A 22,298-nucleotide genomic window follows, 5' to 3' on the forward strand; every position below is an offset into this window, starting at 1 on the left:
GGAATTTGAGAAAGGGGGGCCAAGAGAAGCGGTGCGCCAAGAGAAGAGTTGGTGCACTTCCTCCTCGAGCAACAGTTGGACCGCGGGGTCCTGCTTGCGCCCGTGTAATTGGGGTCCTACTCCCCCAGGGAACAGAAGGTGGTGGGGGATGCCCTATGTAAGCCCTCCGACCGACCGGGTCCAGGCCATCCAGCATCAGGACATCCTCGCAAGCAAGGACTCCACCACTTCGCCATATATATATATAGATAGATATATATATTCGATTTATTATATTGATAACAATTAATAATTAATCGCGTGTGTATTGTTCGAATTTATTAAACGTATTAGCATGAGGTTCGGTTGGATATTGCTCGCCCTTGTGCCCGGCCTGTGCGACGCCGCCAGGAGAACCGCCACCGAGGAGACTAGCTTTCTGGAAAAACGTCTCGTGCACCCTCAAACGTCGAGGCAACGTCAAGGTTAGATTATTATTATTGTTATTGTTATTATTTCTCTTTTTATCGCGTGAAAAGCTAAAAGATTTTTCCAAAGGAAGAGTCGAATCGAGTTTTTGTTGAGAATTATAATAATGGAATAATAATTATATTCGACTGTAAAAGAATAATCTTCGAAGAATTATATTGAAAAAATTCGTAGTAGACTTTTCTCTGAATTTATTAAGAATTATATAATGGAATAAGGTATTTGGAAATAGTATTCGATTGTACGTAAAAGAATAATCTTCGAAGAATTATATTAAAATAAATTCGTGATAGACTTTTCTAGACTTCTTACCGTGTGATCGAAGATTCGATTTTTCTAAGGAAACGTCGAATTTATTAAGAATTATATAATGGAATAAGATATTTGGAAGTAGTTTATATTCTTCGAAGAATTATATTGAAATTTATTGAAATCTTTTTCTATCATTTTCTTTCTCTCTTCGATTTAAAGCCAGAGTTTATCGAATGAATATAAATTTAATATAAATTTTGGGAAAAATAATAATTCGTGTTTCGCGGCGCAGATTTGGAAAACGCGTGGGATCTGCAAAAATTGGACGGTTGGAACGGGACGGAATCGAGGAATTCAAATTCGTTGAACACGAGGCAAATATATCCCACCATTAATCCCGGGGACACGAACGAGCTACCAGGACCGATAACCGGGAGGCCAACGATGTCACCACCTCCTGGATGTTTGAGCGTGCGAGGGCAATTCCCGAGCCCAACCAGTTGTTCAAATTATTTAAACTGTTGGGACGAAACTGTGACCGAGCAATCTTGCCCCGATGGATTGTTCTTCAATGACGTTAACCTTTATTGCGATTACGATTACAACGTGAACTGCGGTAACCGACCTGTACCTACACCGAGTAAGAGTAATTTTAATTTTCTTTCTCCTCTAAAGATCAAAAAAAAAAAAAAAAAAAAAAAATCAGAAACGAATATCGATTTTTTTCAACGTATAATTTTCTTCCCTTCCCTTTTTTCCCAGGGCCATCCTTGACCGATGGATCGAAACTGTGCCCAGAACCGAATGGTCATTACAGAAGTGCGACGAACTGTTCAGAATTCTACGTGTGCCTTTACAAAAAGCCCATCAAATTCGGTTGCCCCCGAGGCCTGGTCTACAATGACGTAAGAATCTTATTCCTTAAGAGTTATATTCTCAGGAGGATACTCGCGGAATTTTAAGTCGCATAAATGTGATAACGTGCGTCACGCAGCGTGAGAATGTTTTTTTTTTTTTCTCCATTTGAACTTGTGCCACGGTCAAAGGCCGCTTTTCGAACTTCCGTGTCGTTGCTTGAAACTAAATTCTTGCATTAACCTCACATTTTATTATTCCGTACGTATATACGTCCATATATATATATACTTCTCGAATTCGACAAGATTGAAACGATCATGGATAACAATCAATGATAAGTTATATATTTGTACATTTATGATTAACGGATTGTTAATCAACGAAGTAATCAACGAGATCACAATAATTTGCACGTCAACATTTTTCTAAAATACGTTCTCTTGCTTGTTGTTTTTTCCCCTAGATTTTATTCTCGATTCCAACGCCATCTAATTTATGCTCTCCGCGCCTAATATTTTTCATATGTCGCTTCACAGCAATTGGGCGTCTGCGACTATCCGTACAACGTCGACTGCAAAGGCGCGGTAAGCCCTCCGCTCCCACCTAGACCGACCTCGCCGCAAGCTCAGCCATCGCAATCGCCCGCCTCGATATCGTCAGGACAGCAATTGCCTCAACAATCTTCTCAACAACCGTCTTACGCATCTTCGCAACCTCAACAATCATCATATACGCCTTCGCAACCTCAACAACCACTATACATGCTCTCACAACCTCAACAACCATCTTACACACCTTCACAACCATCGAATGGATCCACATATCCTCAACAACCACCTTACGGAGATTCACAATCGTACATGCATGGATCGCAGCCTTTTTCTGGAAATCCTTGGCTAAGCAGAGTTCAACCTGTTCCCTGGAACGAACGAACTGTAAATACGCAATTGGAAATCGAAAAAGAGCAACATGAACGAGAGGAAGAAGTCGATACGCAAAAAGAATCGACAGAGCAGTTGCAAAATCCTTGGGACGTGGTGCAAAATATACCGTCTAGTCTCAATACAGTTCCATGCCAAGATGGAGACGTGCACAAGTTGAACGATGCTTGCACGAATGTGGTGGTTTGCAGAAATGGACGGCCGCAGTTGTTGCAATGTTTATTGGGAAATTCGTACGACAGGCCATCAGACTCTTGTAAACCAATTTCCATCGCCAAATGGTAAGTGTACTTTTTTTTTTGTAAAGTTTGTATCTTTGAGTTCGAAAAATTGAATTTAATGCATTTCTGTTTCTGTTTCAGCTAACTTCAAACTTACGCTTTGTGTTAATTACGCCGAATTAAAGTAAACACTTAAAGTAAATAAAGCGATTGATTTTTCTTAAAATCCATGTTCTTTGTTATTCCCAATAAACCTGAAATTTTTAACTCAATTTTTTTGAAAATTAAAGAAATTTAAGAAAAATTGTAAAAATATTTGATAGAAATTTATCGATGAAATAAATAAGGAAAAGTTTTTCAAAAAATTAATTTCTGTACGTATGTAAATATCAAGTGAAATATCAAGAGAATACTACTTATCAACCAAGAAAATTCGTGGATGGTAACTTTAGATGGTAACAGAAAATATAAAACAACGAAATTGTTCTGTACTTTACTGCAAGAGAGCGGCACTGTATGTTCATGTTCTTCGAAAATGTACACAAGGAAATAAAGTAGAAATGCAATACGATTTTTCATACGGAAGAAATAAATAAATGAATTTGACACATGTTTAAACATTTATAGAAATATTTCTTACATTAACAGGTAATATTTTTTTTCAGAAAATTCATTTTAGAATAAAAATTATATTTAACAAAAATAGAAAGTATCTTATTACATCATAGTAATAAATTTATATCGAAAAATAGTTTAATCAAACAAGAATTTTAAAATAATTTTTTCTGTATGAAAATTCTTTAAATGAAATTATTTTCAAATTCTAAGAGATATTTTAAAATAAGATCATAGAAAACCAGAACACGTTTTATTTTAAAATATACTTTCTTCGACTCTGACTCTGACCTTAAAACATAATGCACTGAAGAACTATATAGACATTAGATATGAAACATAAATTCATACATTCTTATTTTTATTTTTTTTATTATACTTTCTTTTAGTATTTTTGAATTTATTATCATATTATATTAAGTTATATGATTTAAATATTTTTTTAAAATATATTTTATTTACAATTTTACAATTTAGTTGTAACATTTTTTTAAGGATTAAACCAAAGAAAATCTTCGATCTTCTTTATATCGTGTAGGTAGTAGCATTGCGTGGGTCTTAGAAATGCACTAACCTACTAATTTTGATATCTATATAGATAACTATAAGAGATGAAGTTATGCCTTTTTCAAACATTCTAATTGGAATATTACAAGTATTCGAATTATAATTTCGAGAAAGATGCACAAATAAAATAAAAATACATTATTAATTCTGAAACTGATTTAAAAAAAAAAACAAAGAAATAGAATCTCATCTAATACCATTAAAAATTTCAAAATTAACAAATAATTTCTCTAATTTTAACAAAACGTACAATATAATTTTTAAAAATATTATAAAAACTAAAATTTGGTCGAATCTTCAAAATTTTTCGATTCAAATTGTATTCGATCATTGAAAGCTAACAATGATTCAATAAATTTTGAAACAAGCAGGTTGAACGAGTACACTTGAATGACAGGGGCAACGAACAAGGTTAATCCGTTCCTGAATGGAACAGAACACACCAAAGAGATATCACTTTCCCGGCTTTCTTGGTGCCACGCCCGGCTACCGTACTTTTATGCGAACTTGAACGAAACGTGCATGTTCTCAGCCGCATACTAATTGAAGAAGGAAAAAAAAAAGGAAAAAGAAAAAAAAAAGAGATACGACCTGTTCTCATCTCTCATGGAGTCACGAGAACGATGAACAGAATTGCGTTTGGTTAATTTTTGTGAGTAATTCTTTGAGGAGAAATCAGGTATTGTATCGATGCAAGATAACTATAATTAGCAATTGTAAAATAAATTTTCTTCAATCATACTAATACCAGGTTATTCTCCTGCATTATCGACATTTACTTCTATCATTAGTGGTCATGAATAAAGAAAAGAAAAGAAAAAAAAATTAGAAATCAGTAAGGAAAAAACGAATCTTCTTCATTAACGTGAGATAGAATATATTTTCTTCTACGATTTTAAAATTTATAATATCTTGTAATAGATCTTGCAACAATGCTATCCAAATACTGTTCACTGCTGGAAAAAATATAAGAATATGAGTTTGATTGATTAATTTGGAAGGAAATTTTTATTTCTATCATGATATTTGTCACGTATACTAATCCAAAACAATGATTTGTATTCTTCAATGCATTAACATAAGGCATAAAATTTTAATGTATATAATATAAACATTTTTTTCTCATAATATATATAAGCTAATTATAATTTATAATGATAATTTAATTTATAAATGTAATTTTGTATTCAAGTAATTAAGATACTAATTGTATGTATATGAATAAGCTAGACATATTATAGATATATTAATATTATGTTAAAATAATTATTAGTTTAGAAAATATTTTAGTTTCCAGTCTTAAATGATTATAATTAAATGATTATAACTAACATAACTTCATAAATGAAAATAATTTTTACGATTTTTAATATTCAAATTATAGCTCTTTTACTATTATATAGTGTCAGGATTGTCAACAAAGCGTCTAAAGTGAAAATAGATAGTTCTTAGCAAAAAATCCTTCTTGCCTTTGTGTCGTTTCGCGAGACTTTTCAACAGTAAACAATATACATATATAACACACTTTCTCGAATTATAATCGAGACGTTGAAATATGATTATTATCGAAATGAAGCTAAGAAATTGATTGTATCATCTGATAATCGATTTTCTAATAAATTCTTTCGATAATATTCTCGAATTCGAAAACGGATTCGAACGTAACGTACAACTCGAAAAACAGGCATTTGTGTTATGCATTCGTGAATTTAGACGCGTAACAGACGTGTATTTTGCTCGAATATTACCGACAGAACGAGATTGACGCGTTACAACTTGTTTCTCGTGGCTCACGCGACAACTAATGTTTCAGAACGAATAGAAGTTTATCACGAAACGCAACCAGACTCGCCAATAAGGGAAAGTTGTAGCCAAAATTGTGAACCTGCTAACGCTATGAATATAGTCGTTTTAAGTGTCTTTCTTTTCCTCGTTTTTAGAATAATTTCTCACGTCGTAAAATTTCGTAAATTATATATACGTTTACTGTTTGTACAGGTTATATTATATATTATGTATTGTACAGGTTATATTATAGTGGAAATGGCCAAAGTTTTATATTTTACTATTTCTAAAGATAAAAAATATCGTGCAAACATAGAATTCAAAAATTCTTTCTTCTTAAAATATGATCACCTTTCGATTATAATTTTAATTTTGTAGAAACGTTTAAAATAGCATCAGTTTTGTATTTCCACTCACGACAATCGTTGTAACCGCTTCGTCATGTGAATAAAAAGTTGTTCAAAGAGGATTGAATAATTTTCCGAGAAAGAGCAATAACGTTGAAGATAAACGTTTTTCACGTGGCATTCTTGTTTAGATGGTGCACCCCTTGGAGGCACGCATTGTTTCCACGAAAAGCAGCGTGGGCGGACTAACTGCATTTCTCGTGCGTGACACACGCGAAACGCACGATTCGCAAGGATCTCGCGCGTAGAACCTCGTTCTTTGTATGCAGTCCAGGGTAGGTTCGATCAAAGAGACGAAAAAGAAAGACTCGGTGGGCTTCCTCGCCCACGTATCCCCCTCGTCGTTGCAATTCTTTCCTTTGCCAAGGTAAATATCTCTCTTGGAAGTCGTCGCTTCTAGGTGTGGACTCGAATTCCTCGGATCTCTCTCTCTCTCTTTCTCTCTCTCTTTACTATCATTCCTTTCTTCCTACGTTTCCATCTCGATATTTGTGTTACATCGTAGTCCTATTTACAACTTTTTCTATTTGAAAGAAAAATCTCGTTTAATTCGCTAATTCCGAAACATTCTTGTGCTCATACTCATGCAATTAGAGAATTGAAAGAGAATCCTGCTCTTTTATGTAAAAAAAACGAGACAAAGAATCTAGTAATCGCGATTAGAGGTTATGATGAATCTAAACGGAAAATTTTACGTTTCATATTTTAATTTTACAAGTATTATATAGAAAAAATGAAAAAAATTTAATTTGTAATGTGCATAATAGAATAAAGATCATTTCGTTAAATTGTTAAATTTTGATCACTTAAATAATTGAAAAGATCTTTAACATTTTTGTACAATCAAAGACAATCAACTTTTAATAAAATATTTATTATTGGTTGGTACAAAAATATCACATATTAATCTTTTCTATTTTTTTTTTATTTTTAATCTACAATTAAAATTCATCCAAATCTTTTCACACTTTTTTCATAATTTTTAATATATTTTATTTTCTGTTTCATGTCACATCGAGGAAATATAATACTAAGTTGAAAAGAGGGACATTATTGCCACGTTCACAGGCAAACAAAGAGCATTTGGAACTTAACCGAATCTCGAGGTTCTCCAACCTACTTCGATGCAAGGTACAACTAGGTCACCTTGCCGGAGGTTGTGCAATACCGGTAGGTTGCTATCCAAGAGAGCTAGTAGGATACAAAGGAACAGGGACGGACCAATTCGATACGTACGTCATTCGATTGGAAATTCAATTTTTTAAGAAAAATATTGAATTATTCTCTTTCTTTTTGCGGCATCCATTAACCCATCGTGCATTGTTCCTTCTTTATCGATAAATCTTAACCTTAAATAAATTTTATCAAAACATAGTTTTGTCTTACATCATTTCTGAACGCGTTAAATATTGTCGTGTCGATGTGAAGCCAGTGTGCTCGGATGATCCGTTTTTCCTCTAGAAAATAAGGATCGGCATCTAGCAAGGTCGATGGCGTCAACGACAGCCGATAGACGCTTGAGAAATGGAAGGCCACTTTCCCTTTCTCTTCGCCTTTTCAACAACGCTGCTCAGGTGTTCTTCGACCCGTGTTCCAATAATGCAAAATTATAACGCGGAAAAACGTAAAAGAAAAAAAAAAAAAAAAAAAAAAAAAAGAAAAAAGAAAAATGTTCCAAGAAGCGTTCCCAGTGCTAGAAAGTGACTCGTTGTTTATCGCTAGACGCGTTGGAATTTATCATAATAAAAGTGAAAATAAGGGAGAAAATGGTAGATTTCTTTCTTATATAGAACTGGGATGAGTTATGAATCGAGAGGAAGGGGAGAGGGGGAAGCTTTCTCCAAAATTTTAAATTCCCCGAGGACACGCCTACGCGTAAAAAAAAAGCGTTAATTTCCCCAAAAACCGGGTAGACCGAGGAAATATATTCGTAATACGCGTCACCGCATCACTATCTCACTTTCCATAGTGAAAGACCTTTCGAATATTTATGTAACTAATAGTAAACCGACGTAAGTGTGCATTTTAATTAACCGTTAATGGAACAACTTCATCGTCTACGGGGAGAGAGAGAGAGAGAAAAAAAAAAAGAAAAAGAAAAAAATCTCATTACGTGTATAAATAATCTTTTCGAATTGTCACTTTCAGAAAATTTCAACCGTGTCCAATAACAAACAGGATGTATCTACTCAGTGGCGCCGACTAGACACTAGAATAAGAGCGGGTTCTCAACCATCGAAGGGACCATGCTTAGGGCTGTTCTCAATATTTAAGAGAAAAGAAACGGTGATTCGTTCGAATATTCGAGAATTTTGGTGTGGAAGCAGGATCGAGGATTTTCCATGCACGACCTTAGTGCCTGAAATTGCCGAGTATTTCTATCGTTTCATCCGTGATGCGAGGAGATATGATTACGCAACACGGCATATTATACGTTGTCCCGCAACACCTCGCAGCTGTGCGTATGTTATTCGCGGTAAGGTTAAACTCCAGTGACATTTTGGACGACTTTCACCCAAGGGGCCGACGTGGAGGCCTGCTTTCTTCGTCGTCTTTTCGTCTCGAGCAGTGGCGGCGGCGACGAGGATCCAGGGACTGGACTTCCAATTAAATCGATCGAACTCGAGCATTCGAGATGGTTACTTGTAGCTTTTAATTGGGTTTAATTGGACGATATGTAGCCGTGATTTTAATTTTTTTCTTTTTTTTTTAGAACAAAGAAAAGTAAAAAGTAAATATCTAAATAAGATGAGGTATGTGAACGTGTGTGGGTTTTCGAAAAAAGATTTTAAGAATGAATAAACTTTTTCGAAAATATAATTTGTATTTTGATGAATTATTGGAAATTCAACAGAGAAGATTTTGTAAAAATCTGGATAAATAAGAAAGAGTTATGTGATATATCTTTAAATGAGTTTGAAATTTTATCAGAAATTCAACAGAGAAAGAAAGTAATTCATAAAGGTAATTTTAAAAAAGCTTAGAATAAGTTACATGATACACATATTAAATGAGTTTGAAAGAAGATTTAGAGTTTGTATATTGATGAATTGTTAGAAAAATTCAACAGAGAAAAATTTTTATAAAAGTAAGTAACTTTAAATTAAAGTAAGTAAATTGAGAATGAGTTGTGTAATACATTTTTAAATAAGTTTTGAAGATTTAAAGAATGAATAAAATTTATCAAAAATATAACTTATATTTTAGTGAATTGTTAAAGTTTAAGAACGACTTACATGATACATATATTAAATGAGTTTGGAAGAAGAATTAGAGAGTTTCTATTGAATTATTAGAAATGCGTTTAAGCAACAAAACACCATATAAGTTTCCTGTCGTTGAAATAATGATCATGATCCTTTTTGCACGAGATGATTACATTAAGTAACTATACAAGTCCATGTAACGTATTAAGTTATGACGGTCTTGATTAATCGAGGGCAGATTATCGCAACAGTCCCACGTACTTAGGTTAGAAATAACTATTATGTGAAATCGATTCCGAGAATACGACAAGCATCGTTGCAAACTAGTTTTTCTCTTTACCTATAAAAGTAAGTTTTTCCCACTTTTTCCTTTCTCGAACATTATTATATTTCATGATTAAAATTTTGATAAAAATAAAATTAAAAAATTCACAGAAAACAAGTTATAAGATACATTTATAAAATTATAAAATAATAATTAATATTTAATTATGATGTAATACGCATAAGCGGAAAAGGAAGGTAAAAATTTTTATCCTTCGTAGATAAATATCTGAAAGTGAGAAACGTTTCTGTAAATATATTATACATTAATTTCTTGTACGTTCATTGGAATATTTAAAAAAAAATTCATCGCAAAAAGCAACACCGTTCATATCCTTCTAAGCATTACTTTTACGCTTTTTTGATCATTACATCGGCATTGAAGTACATTATCGATTAATTTCAACCGTTTAAATCGGATGCAAAAATCGTGTCTCCAATCGTATGACATCTTACAAAAAATCGAGTAACATTCTCGAGTAACGCAGCGAGCCACGAGTTTAATTGCAGCACGCGATCGTCGTTAAGCGCACACCATTCCACCACAAGTACGCTCGATACACACGCCTCGAATCACGTTCGAGAGAAAGCGAGGATACGCAAGCAGGATAACCAGAACAAGAGCAACTCGAACGAGTCGCGTGTTTTCCAACGTATGCAAAACGCACGGGGAACCGCGTTTTCCCCTCCGTTTCAATTTTCACCCTGCGTTTCTCGCGTACACTTCTTCGTGCATTTCTTATCTCACGCGAAGCGTATCGGTAACCGATTTACCGGTCGCGAGCCAGTCCGCCTTATTTTCGAACCGATCGCGGAAGAAGAAATCGACTCGTCTCGAGATTTAAGCGTGCACACTAGATTGAACTTATGATTGAGATTTCTTTGAATTTCGAAAATCATACGGTATGGAAATGAAGAATTTTGTCAAATTATGAGATTTATAAAATTATGATTGATATAATTTAATTGTGATATAACGTATAAGCAAAAGGAAAGGTAAGAATTTTTATCCTTCGTAGATAAGATATCTGAAAGTGAGAAACGTTTGTGTAAATATACTATATATTATTTTCTTGTACGTCCATTGGAATATTTAAAAAAAAAAAAGATTTATTGCAAAAGATTTTAACAATGATAGATAAAATTTAATAGTTGAAGTTATGACATGTTATTTCAATATTGTTTATTGTTCGAGACATAATAATTAGTAGTGGCAAAAGATCGAGGTTGTACAAAAAACACATCAAACGCATAATAGCTAATATTGTTCAAATATTTTAATAAGTAATTACTTAAAGTAAATTTATTCGAAATTTTTCAACGGGTTGAAAATGCCCAACTCTGGTTCTAACGTTTATGCAACGTAATGTATTCCTCGTCTTAAGAATTATTAATTTACAAAGAGATATTTTCAATGTATCAATTAAAAAATGATTTAAAAAAAAGGCGAGACGCTGGAGAAAATCATTTGCAGCGAAAAATTTCGTCAAATCTCTGCTTTCACGATGAAATGTTAAACGTTTATATAACGCGATATACGAATTAAGAAATTAAGAAATATTTATATAAAGATTTCCAATGTATCCACGTTGGATCAAGAAAAAATAAGAAAGAATTAAGAAATCACTGGAGAAAATCATTTGCAATGAAAAATTTCATTAAATCTTTCAGGATAAAATGTTAAACGTTTACATAACATAATATACGAATTAAGGAATATTCACACAAAGATTTCCAATATATCCGCGTCACGTGTCACGCGACGACCTCAGAGGGGTTAAAAAATGGCGAGACGCCGAGTGTGCGCGCGTGTCCGATAATTGTTTGCTCGACAACGATATGCATGGAAGAGTGGACGCCACACAGTACACGTAGAACATACGTGGAACCGACGGATATTTAACTATGGAATATCTAGGGCGCAGCGCGAAGTGGTTCTCCTTGGGCAGCCGATGCCGCATTCCGATCCATGCATCTGCTCCCAGTTCCTTCTCCCCTCTCCCTCTTTCCACTGCTTTTCCTATCTTTTTTTCTCGCTCTCGTTCTATGTCTTTGCCAGGTCGGGACGTCAGGTTTCTTCCATATCTGTTTACAGATTTTACTTTACTTATGGATGTCGCTCGCTTGGAGAAATGTCGAAAGCGAGATTGATGCAGGAAGACTGTGTATGAAATTTTATATTTATGTTTTATCGAGTGACAACACAATGAGTTGGATATATTTACGACATTTAGCATTAAAACGTTTCAAAATAATGGAAATTCCGGTAAATTGTTATAAGAATTATCCATGTTTCACTAAACACTTTATTGAAGTAAAAACTCTTACCTGTTCATTTATGTAACTAATTGTATTTGCTCGATTCAAAGAGTGATCTAAAAGTATCATCGATTTATTTCCATAGAAATTAAGAAATATTTTCTTTTTTTCCTTCTTCCTTTGTTTCACTTTCTTCGCTCAATTTGCGCTCTTATTTGCATCTCCGTGCGCATCTTCTCTCGCTTGGAAACAAAATTACAGATATGCCGCATCTAAGTGCATTGCGCCTTCCATCGACACCTACGCGTAGTGTTGCAACTCGTGCCATTATGCCAGACCGTTTTTAATGCCGATTGCAGCCTCTCGAGATCGTGTTAGAAGTTCCATTGACGTGATTACTCATCCAGAAAAATTTCTAATTTATGCATTTGGCGTAATTATGCATCTTGTAGATATTTTTCTACCTGGAAAATTCTTATTTTGAATATTTGCTTTTATACAATAAAATAAATTTAAAAATTTCTTTAACCTAGTAAATCATTTAAATAAATCATTTTTCTAATGTTTTGGAAATATTTTTATTATTATTTTCATTATATCGATATTTATTTATATATAGTAATTTTTATTATTAATTTTTAGCTTGGAATATAAATTTGGACTTTCTTTAACAACAAATACTTTTGAAATTCATTATTGATTACTCGTCCAGAAAAATTTCTAATGATGCATTTAATATAAGCAATTCTTGCTATTACTAATTTCTATCTTAACGTAAAAATATTAAATTTAAAAAGAAGAAAACCGTTCTGAAAAAAAAAGATAGAAAACATCCAATCGACAGGAGTTGAGAAACGAACAAAGCTCTCGAGTATTCGATTTTAAGTACAATATTCTTTATTTATTTCGTAAATTTCCATACCATTATCCAAGCCAAGAATTTAGTTGTTAAATTAAAAACAATCCGTATATGATATAATATAGCCGACCTGAATTTTTATTTAAACACGAAAAAACGATTTAAATGAAAAAGTGCAAATATATTAAAGATTCACATTAGTTCTCAACCGTGAGAACTAATGATAGTTTCTCCATACTTGGTTGCGTCACATAATTCATGTTAATTAATTTCAAATCAAATACAATTGCAGCAAAAAGAAGAGATTTAACATCTTGCTTTAATCTTATTTTATTTCAAAGTGAAACAAATATAAATAAAAAAAAAGCAATTTGTTTCATTTAATACGTAATTATTTACGCTATAAATCTCATTGAAGGTTTATTTTGCGCGATTACCGGCATAAATGTAATTTCATTATCTGACATTATGCTCGCCGTGTATTCTTTCATCATGTTACGCTTTAGAGTATTACATTCACGTATGCGTGTATTACATTACACGTGACATAACGATCATGCCTGTTGAAAAATATATTACGTTACGTTTTATAATCGTCAATTAACCAGTATCAATAATGACACATAGAATAACGTAACTGCAAAATGATCAATTTAAATCCCAATCAAAATTTGAATTCGTACATACATCGTTTCATTAAAACATTTTTTGTGAACGAATTTCACCGAGTGTTCAATCGATCGAATATCTCGATCTACTTTCGGATTAATTTCTCTCGAAAGAATGAAAGAAAGAAAGAAAAAAAAAATTCGATCGAAAGTAATCGGCGCTTTAATTATCATTTCGAAACGATCCGTCGGAACAGAAAGAAATCTGAAAAAGGAAGGGATACGAAATTGCGTTCAAATGAGGAAAAAAAACACGATCTCTGTTCCGTTCTAAATATATCTAACGATCAACTTTACCATAAAATGATAGCTGGCAACGGAGTGCAACCACCAGTTGCAAGGATTCCCTCTTTCCATTTGGTTGGTCGGCCACAGTCGAAGATCTAACGGTTTTCTCGTTACAATACGTGTTCTCGGCATCGTATGCGCAACAGAGAATCGCAGTAGGAACAGTAGGCATAGAATATAAATTTGGATGTTCGTTGACCTCTACGAATAAATCATTCTCGAGCTGCACAACAATTGTGAGGGATTAATTTAATAAAAATTGCAATGTAATGAGTTCTGAATTGTGTTCTCAAAAAAAGCATGTACTATTGGCATTGATGGGCAAAATTTAATAATTGAAATTACGAATAAAGTTACTTTGATAAATTACTTCAATAATTTATCGTTCAAAATATAATATAATTGCAAATAATTGTAATGTTAAAACAGTTTAGGTTATATGAGAAGCGAAAACAACTATAATAGTTACGAATAAATGTTATTTAAGCATTTTAATAAATAATTACTTTATTCGAAATTTTAACTAGTTACTTTTTCAACGAGTTAATGCTCAACTTTGACTGGCGGAAAGAAGTCTCGCGGAAGGAACACGGGTCTGATTGGTTAATTTGGAAGGAAACTATTTTCACACGCATCTTTCTTTCTTACCATAGTATTTGTCACATATATTAATCCAAAATGACGATTTGTATTTAAACTTTAATGCATTAGCGTAGGGCATAAAATCTAGGGAATTCTAATGTATCGATATAATATAAAATTTTTTTTATTTTTCATAACATAGGCTAATTATGATTTGCAACGATAGTTTAATTTATAAATGTAATTTCGTATTCGAATAGTTAAGATAATTGTAAATAAGCTAAACATATTATAGTTATATTAATATTATATCGAAATAATTAGTTTATTATTATTTATTATTATTATTATATCGAAATAATAGTTTCGAAAATATTTCAATTTTTAGTCTTAGATTATTATCTTAACTTGATAAATGAAAATAATTTTTACAACTTTAAGTATTCAAATTGTAGCTCTTCTACTATACATATAGTGTGTGGTTATCAACAAAGCACAAAGTGGGGATAGCGAAAAATTCGTCTTGCCCTTGTACTTTCCAGTAGTGAACAGACATTTACACGCGAGAGAACTGTTTATCGAGACGATACGAGATTGAGCATATTTGTATACACATTGTATATTCTATAATGAAATTTTATCGTATTGTAAGTTTCATGATTGTTTATTAATTGTTTATTAATAGATATCTAATATTAATAATATTATTCTTCCTTAATTTATTTAGAAACATTATTATTATTATAAGATAAATTATATCTTTACATTTTTAATAAAATTTTAATAGCAAACTAAATATTACTTTTAAACAGTCGTAAATCGAAATATTGAAATAAAAATTATAAAAATTTTATCGCCTGTAATTCTATATAATTTTCCAGCATCCTTTCTTGCAGAAAATTCTTATTAATAATTTAACTTTATAATTTTCTAACTAATTTTTTTAAACTTCTTTTATTCTAAATTTACAATGCTTCGCTAATAAATTATAAAGTAATTTTTTATTATTTCAATTGTCAATTGTATTAAACTTTCCCAATTGATTGCACACAACTATCCACTAGATAGAGCTACGATAGATAGCATTTCCAATCGTTCTTCCAAGTTGTTTACACCGAAAAACACTTTCTCGTTGTTCATGTGTCTCGAATTCCATGTGTGTCAGGGAATTCGATAAAAGTTTCGAGAATTATCCGGGTCGAAGGGGATCAAAGTTGGGCCATAAACATATTTTACCTTCACGACGAGATGTGAAAATAATGACGAGAGGTGAAATGAGAGAGGAAAAAAGGAATCCATAAGGAAAATTCTTCGGTTTTGAAGATAAATAAACACCATACATGAATTTTTGCTACGAAGAATATATCTAAAAAAAAATAGAAAAAAAATCATCGTAAATAGAGATAATATAGATAATATTAGTAAGATCGAGGAATCCGTTTCCAAGCGATTTCTTCTTCAATTTTCGCGATCGTTCGATCCTATTTCGAGGCGTTGATCGAAATGATGAAGTGAAAAGAGGATTTACCAATCGTTGGAGCCTTTGTAAAGGAGAGGTCGAAAACTGGGGGACACTTAAAAGTCGCGGCGCGCGCAGAGAAGTCGAGGCGGAGAAAACCGTTTGAACGCCTCGCGGAATAAAATAGGCGGATTCTTCGCGAAAGGGAAAAGAGACGTGGCAAGGCAGACGGACTGACAGACGAGAACGATGGATTGTGAATATCTGGGCTGATTTCGAAATCGTTGCGGGGAACTTTCTTTCAAACGAGTCGCCTCGCGATGAGGAAAACTTGCAAATAAGGGGATTCGAGATTTGCATTTAGAGCAAACGCGTCTTTCTTTTTTTCTCGCTTTCGCATTTCATCGAAATCTCATTCGTCATGAGATGAAACGTCGAGATTCTGAAATATGTGCATCCATGTGTATCGTTCCTTATTAAATAATACCAATGGAAATAACGATATTGAGCAATCGAAATGTTTTTCATTGATTCAAGTAACAGCGCCTATTCGCGATTATACGTATAAATCGCGCGTGTATAAAGGACGAGTATTGTGTCATAGGAATGATCAATAGCATTACTCGTCGATCATCGATAAATATCCAGTTAATATTTATCTCGCGATTCCACGTAAATCCAGGCAACGAAGGAAACCTGTAAATTACGCTAAAAACGTCGAGGCAAGATCTCGGCGAAGGCACGATCCGATGTTCGCGATTCATTACGAAGGAAACGCGAAATATAAATGCAAACCGCGTTCAAACAGGACGTACCCTGATCGGCATTCTCCGAGTAGCGACGTCGAAGAGGAGGGTCTCTCGAGGAAGTCTCTCAGGTGTCAACAACCTCGTCATCCTCTTTCACCCGTGGCAACCGCTCCATTTTACAACTTGTCTTGTACGTCTAACCGTCTAAACTTTTCTTCGGTTAATCGATCGCGGTTATTAATTTGTAAGTCGTTGCATCGATTATGTTGCAAGGCATCGCGAGGCGTTGAATTAAAAGGCTTTATATTCTGAGATTTTGCATCACAAAACATTGTATCGTTGTATCGTGAGACTCTGTATCGTGATACGTTGCATCGCGATACATTGCATCGTGCAAGGCGTCATAAAATTACATTTTAAAACTTTGCATCACAAGATGTTGCAATCTTGTAACATGAGACTTGTATCGTGAGACTTTGTATCGCGAAACATGGTATCATGAGACTTTGTATCATGAAACTTTGCATCGTGAAATGTTGTATCGTGAGACTTTGCATTGCAAAACGTTGCATCGTTGTATCGTGGGACTCTGTATCGTGATACGTTGCATCGCGATACATTGCATCGTGCAAGGCGTCATAAAATTACATTTTAAAACTTTGCATCACAAGATGTTGCAATCTTGTAACATGAGACTTGTATCGTGAGACTTTGTATCGCGAAACATGGTATCATGAGACTTTGTATCATGAAACTTTGCATCGTGAAATGTTGTATCGTGAGACTTTGCATTGCAAAACGTTGCATCGTTGTATCGTGGGACTCTGTATCGTGATACGTTGCATCGCGATACATTGCATCGTGCAAGGCGTCATAAAATTACATTTTAAAACTTTGCATCACAAGATGTTGCAATCTTGTAACATGAGACTTGTATCGTGAGACTTTGTATCGCGAAACATGGTATCATGAGACTTTGTGATCACGAAATATTGCATCGAGATATTACACTGCAAAGTGTTGCCTCGTGAAGCGTTGAATTATAAGGCATTATATCCTGAAACTTTGATGCAAAATGTTGCATCTTACATCTCGAATTTTTAAGATTTTGCATCACATTATATTGCGAGACTTTACGTATCACAAGACGTTGCATTAAAAGGCGTTCACATTGCGAGATGTAAACTCATTGCGTAACGATATTAACGATATTCTTGTACATACGTATATCGTTTATGCTTGCATCGAAGTCGAGTTAGATCGAGACTCAATTATCAATGAGCCTTTCGCGATACGGCTGTTTTCTTTAATGCAATATAATTCTGCAGTTAGAGACGATTAACGTGTACGTCGTGTACGATCGTAGGTTGTATTGTTTTTCCCCTTAAGCGGCCAATGTGCCGATGATTTTAATTAGATTTTTGCGTGATGCAAGAGTACGAGGAAAGCGAAGTTTGGAAATTTCTAACGTAACTTTTACGTGGGAATATTTGACACGGTATCGATATTTCGAACGAAGGTTGCAATTTTGATATTATATAATAACTTGGAATTCTTAATGTTATAGGTTTCGAGCATATATATATACATAAGCAAGTTGGCCGTCCTACTCCTTTCGTGAGCGCTGAAATTAGGCGTTTCTCTTTTCCGTGGAATACGAATCTTCGAACAGTTACGCTTTCTTAGCGTTATTCAATTTTAGAATAACTCAATAATTAACATAAACTTAATTATCACTCGAAATAAACGTCTATCTTAACCATCTTACCTATATAATAAAAAACACGAAAGCATCATAATAATTTCACCTCACGCTTGTATTTCCTTAAATTCTCTCTAAAAGAACGATTTTTTCATTACCATTTCACTGCAAAAAAAAGAGAAAGAAAATACTCGCATCGACTCTCTCCAACATTACCCATAAAACTTATCCATAAATCCATAAAACTAAGTAAGTCTATAAAAATCGTGGAAAATAAGAACGGAATTCAAGGATGAATATTTGGGATGCTGAAGCGTTGCCGGCAACCGACTTTCACCTATGTTGCCGACCGAGGCGAACGATGCGCCGTGCCAGATAAAAGCATGCAAAAGCCAAGAGAACTCGGCGCGGGCCGACCCGTTCCATCCTTGTCCTCGACATACGCTCGTCTTCTCTAGCCGGCTTAGCCAGCTTAGCTCTACACTTCTCTCTTCCATTATGCAATCCGACAGACGTTACCTCGACTCTGTGCACGCGTGCACGATCGCGGAGAAGACGATAGCAGAGACACGGAGAGAGGTGACTCGAGTCACCGAATCGCGACGTTGTCGCGTGCCGCTCGCAGGAAAACACGACTCTTGCACACGTGTGTTACGAACGAGAGATGCCAATCTCGCCGTCGTTTTCGATTAATTTAATAATTTCGAATCGGGGAGCATGGCAATGATTCATTCGCACACCAACAACGGACGAATTACAGAGTAATTTTATATTATATTTTGAGAACAAGAACGATGGACATGCAATAAATTTCGAATTATTGTTTGATTATAATCTATTATATATTACGATCTATGTTCGAAAAATTCATAGAATTACAATGGTTATTTGAATATTATTTTATAATTAGGGAAATTATGTTACAATCTTCAACTTTGGATTATTCCATTTATAGTACTCTGTTCAAAAAATTCGTAGAATTACTTGTATAATAGCTATTTGAACATTATATTATAGGAAATTATATTACAAGCAATCTTTTTAGGTTATTGCTTTAATTATTGTCCTATTTGAAGATATTCTGTTTAGAAAGTTTATAAAATTACAAATGACTAATTGAACATTATGTATGTTACAGAGAAATTATGTTAGAAGCAATCTTTTTGGATTATTGCTTTAATTATTACTCTATTTGAGGATGTTCAGAAAGTTTATGGAATTACAATGACTTTGAGTTATTGTTTTAATTATTACTTTATTCTGTTCAGAAAGTTTATGAATTACAATGGCTAATTTTACATTATGTTAAATGTATTCTGTTCAAAAAATTTGTAGAATTACAATATTTGAACATTATGGTACAAGAAAGTTATGTTACAATTTTTGACTTTAGATTATTGCATTTATAGTACTGTTCAAAAAATTTGTAGAATTACAATATTTTAAATATGTTACAGGAAAATTATGTTACAAGCAATCTTTTTGGATTATTGCTTTAATTATTACGCTATTTGAGGATATTTTGTTCAGAAATTTTATGGAAGTACAATGACTTTGAGTTATTGTTTTAATTATTACTTTATTCTGTTTAGAAAGTTTATATGAATTACAATAACTAATTGAACATTATATTAAATGTATTCTGTTCAAAAAATTTGTAGAATTACAATATTTGAACATTATGTTACAGGAAAATTATATTATAATCTTCGACTTTGGATTATTGCATTTACAATACTCTGTTCAAAAAATTTGTAGAATTTGTAGAACACTATTTATTTGAACACTATGTTATAGGAAAATTATGTTACAATCTTTGATTTTGGATTATTGCATTTACAGTACTGTGTTCAAAGAATAACAATAACTATTTGAACATTATGTTGCAGAGAAATTGTATTACAATCTTTGACTTTGGATTATTGTATTTACAGTATTCTGTTCAAAGAATTACAATAGCTATTTGAACATTATGTTGCAGGAAAATTGTGTTACAATCTTTGAGTTATTGTTTTAATTATTATTCCAAGATATTCTTTTTAAAAAGTTTGTAGAATTATATACAGTGGCTCATAAAGAACAGGAGAACAATCTTTGTCTCTGCAACAAAAATGATAGATTTGTAATTTAGATTAATTATAATTCTATCAAGGATTACAATGACTTACAAAGAAGAAATTACATTACTAGCAATCTTCGATTTTGAATAATAGATTTGAAATCATTTGGATCTAATTATAATTCTGAGAATATTCTATTCTATTCAAAGAGATATTCGTACAATTACTCACCGAAAAAAAAAATTTGAATATTATCTTATAATCGAAAATTTTGATGTTTCACAAGTTTTAATAATTTTTAAAAATTCTACCACGAATTCTTCGATTTCTCTGTTTCATGGCGGCTTCCATTGAGATTGAGATTTCCAACTAATTTAATAATAAAACGAAAAAAACCTCCGATCCTTTATAGGATATAAAAATCCATACGATTTGCATATTTCTTTATAAGAAGATTCTAGGAGGTGAATATATATTTTTTTTGCCACACAGGATCCTTTTGGACAAAGATTCTACATCTTCGAACCGGTTAACGCTTAGAAAAAAACTTTCGAGGACGAAATTGAGTAATGTCATAAGGTGCTATAAATAGTTTTTCGTAGTGTGGGAACGATACACTTTGTTCGATATTTCACTTTTTGCCCACAACGCATTCATGAAGAACATAATTTAAAAACAATATTTTTGAGAACGCACAACTCGCACGAATGGTTAGTCAAATTTTTGAAGTATATACAAAATTCGTAATATTATACGTCATAGAAAAAAATACAAAACTTGTCTCCAATTTTAATTCGATATATATTATTATATATATTTAAATATTATTATTATTATATATATTTTTATATATATTATTATATATTATTATATATATTATATATATTTATTTATTATTATATTATATATATTTAAATATTTATATATATTTTATTATATATATAAATCGCTTCTTTTTTACGAAAGCACCTAAATTACAATAATCCAGAACACAGAAGAATCGGATCGAATCGAGTATAAAAATTAAGAATGTATATGCAAACGGTATATATGATTATAATTTAAAGGACGTTTGTTATTAATTCATGGACGCGGAATGCAAATCGTCGTTAACTGCGCGCGAATAAATACAAACGAATAAATAATTTATCAAGATAGAAATGCCTCACGTGCGTTGAACTCGTTAGATACTCGCATACTCTCATAGTGAGATCAAGAAAAAAAAACACCTTAGTTCAGATACAACACGTGCATATTATTATTTCCTCCAAACTTTATACTTTTAATACACACTTGCACTTCTAACCTCAAAATTATTGAATTCTTGATTTATCGAAGACGAACCGAATAATAAATCGTGTCATTGACCAAACAAAGATCGATGCGGGATTACGTCAATTACGAGTCAATAATTATGCCGCATGATTCATGGAACCAAGTCTGGAGTGCAAGTTCGACGGTTCCGGTGGCGCGAAGCAACAATGGCTGTCAACACTCCGGCATACAAAACACTGGAACGTAACGGTAGCTTTGAAAAACGCGGTAATAATTCGAGACGCCCTTTCCTCCCTCGAAAAGAAAAATCGAATGGTCGAAACGAAATTTTTAATTTTCATTTCGATTATTCTTGTCGCAAGATTGATTTTAAAAAAAGAAGGAGGAAATTCTTCTTCGTTGGATTTTTATTCGGAAAATACGAAGAGAAGAAACTGTTTACGGCGAAATACGCGTTAAGTCGTGTAACGCAAACTGTAACTGCATATTCACCCCCATATTCATCGCTTGATCAGGCATTCGTATCTCCAGCTATCCTTGGCTGGAGAGTCTCGCATACCGCGTTCGTTTCCAAGTATATCGGAGCAAGCCTTCGAACGTCGAATTTTTTCGCCGGTGGAAAAGGCCGATCGAATTAACCTAGAACGAAATAACGTGTGTATATACAGGGTGTTGAGATATATTCGTTGAATTTTATTAAGTTAATGAATTTAGGAGTAGTTAGAAGTCGTACATCAATATATATATATATAT

The 22,298-nt window shown here is 33.1% G+C and overlaps 1 protein-coding gene and 1 long non-coding RNA gene across 3 annotated transcripts; both read left to right on the forward strand.

Annotated features, from left to right (window-relative positions):
* Positions 1 to 15: 15 nt before the first annotated feature.
* LOC102676226 lies at positions 16 to 2,966 on the forward strand. 2 transcript variants are annotated; one of them, XM_031509725.1, is made up of 6 exons: positions 16 to 464; positions 1,013 to 1,360; positions 1,483 to 1,625; positions 2,115 to 2,281; positions 2,312 to 2,800; positions 2,882 to 2,966. In XM_031509725.1, the coding sequence occupies exons 1-6, from the start codon at positions 335 to 337 to the stop codon at positions 2,883 to 2,885; spliced, it is 1,281 nt and encodes a 426-aa protein (XP_031365585.1). In that variant the 5' UTR covers positions 16 to 334; the 3' UTR covers positions 2,886 to 2,966. The 2 variants fall into 2 exon arrangements, with proteins under 2 accessions (XP_031365585.1, XP_006614230.1); XM_006614167.2 differs by having other exon boundaries at positions 19 to 464; positions 2,115 to 2,800.
* Positions 2,967 to 8,007: 5,041 nt separating this feature from the next.
* On the forward strand, positions 8,008 to 8,929 carry LOC102670933. Its single transcript, XR_421530.2, has 2 exons — positions 8,008 to 8,752; positions 8,828 to 8,929. It is a non-coding gene; the product is annotated as an uncharacterized LOC102670933 (long non-coding RNA).
* The last annotated feature ends 13,369 nt before the right edge of the window (positions 8,930 to 22,298 follow it).

This window comes from Apis dorsata, unplaced genomic scaffold (assembly GCF_000469605.1).
Source record: "Apis dorsata unplaced genomic scaffold, Apis dorsata 1.3 scaffold_170, whole genome shotgun sequence".
NCBI lineage: Eukaryota > Metazoa > Arthropoda > Insecta > Hymenoptera > Apidae > Apis > Apis dorsata.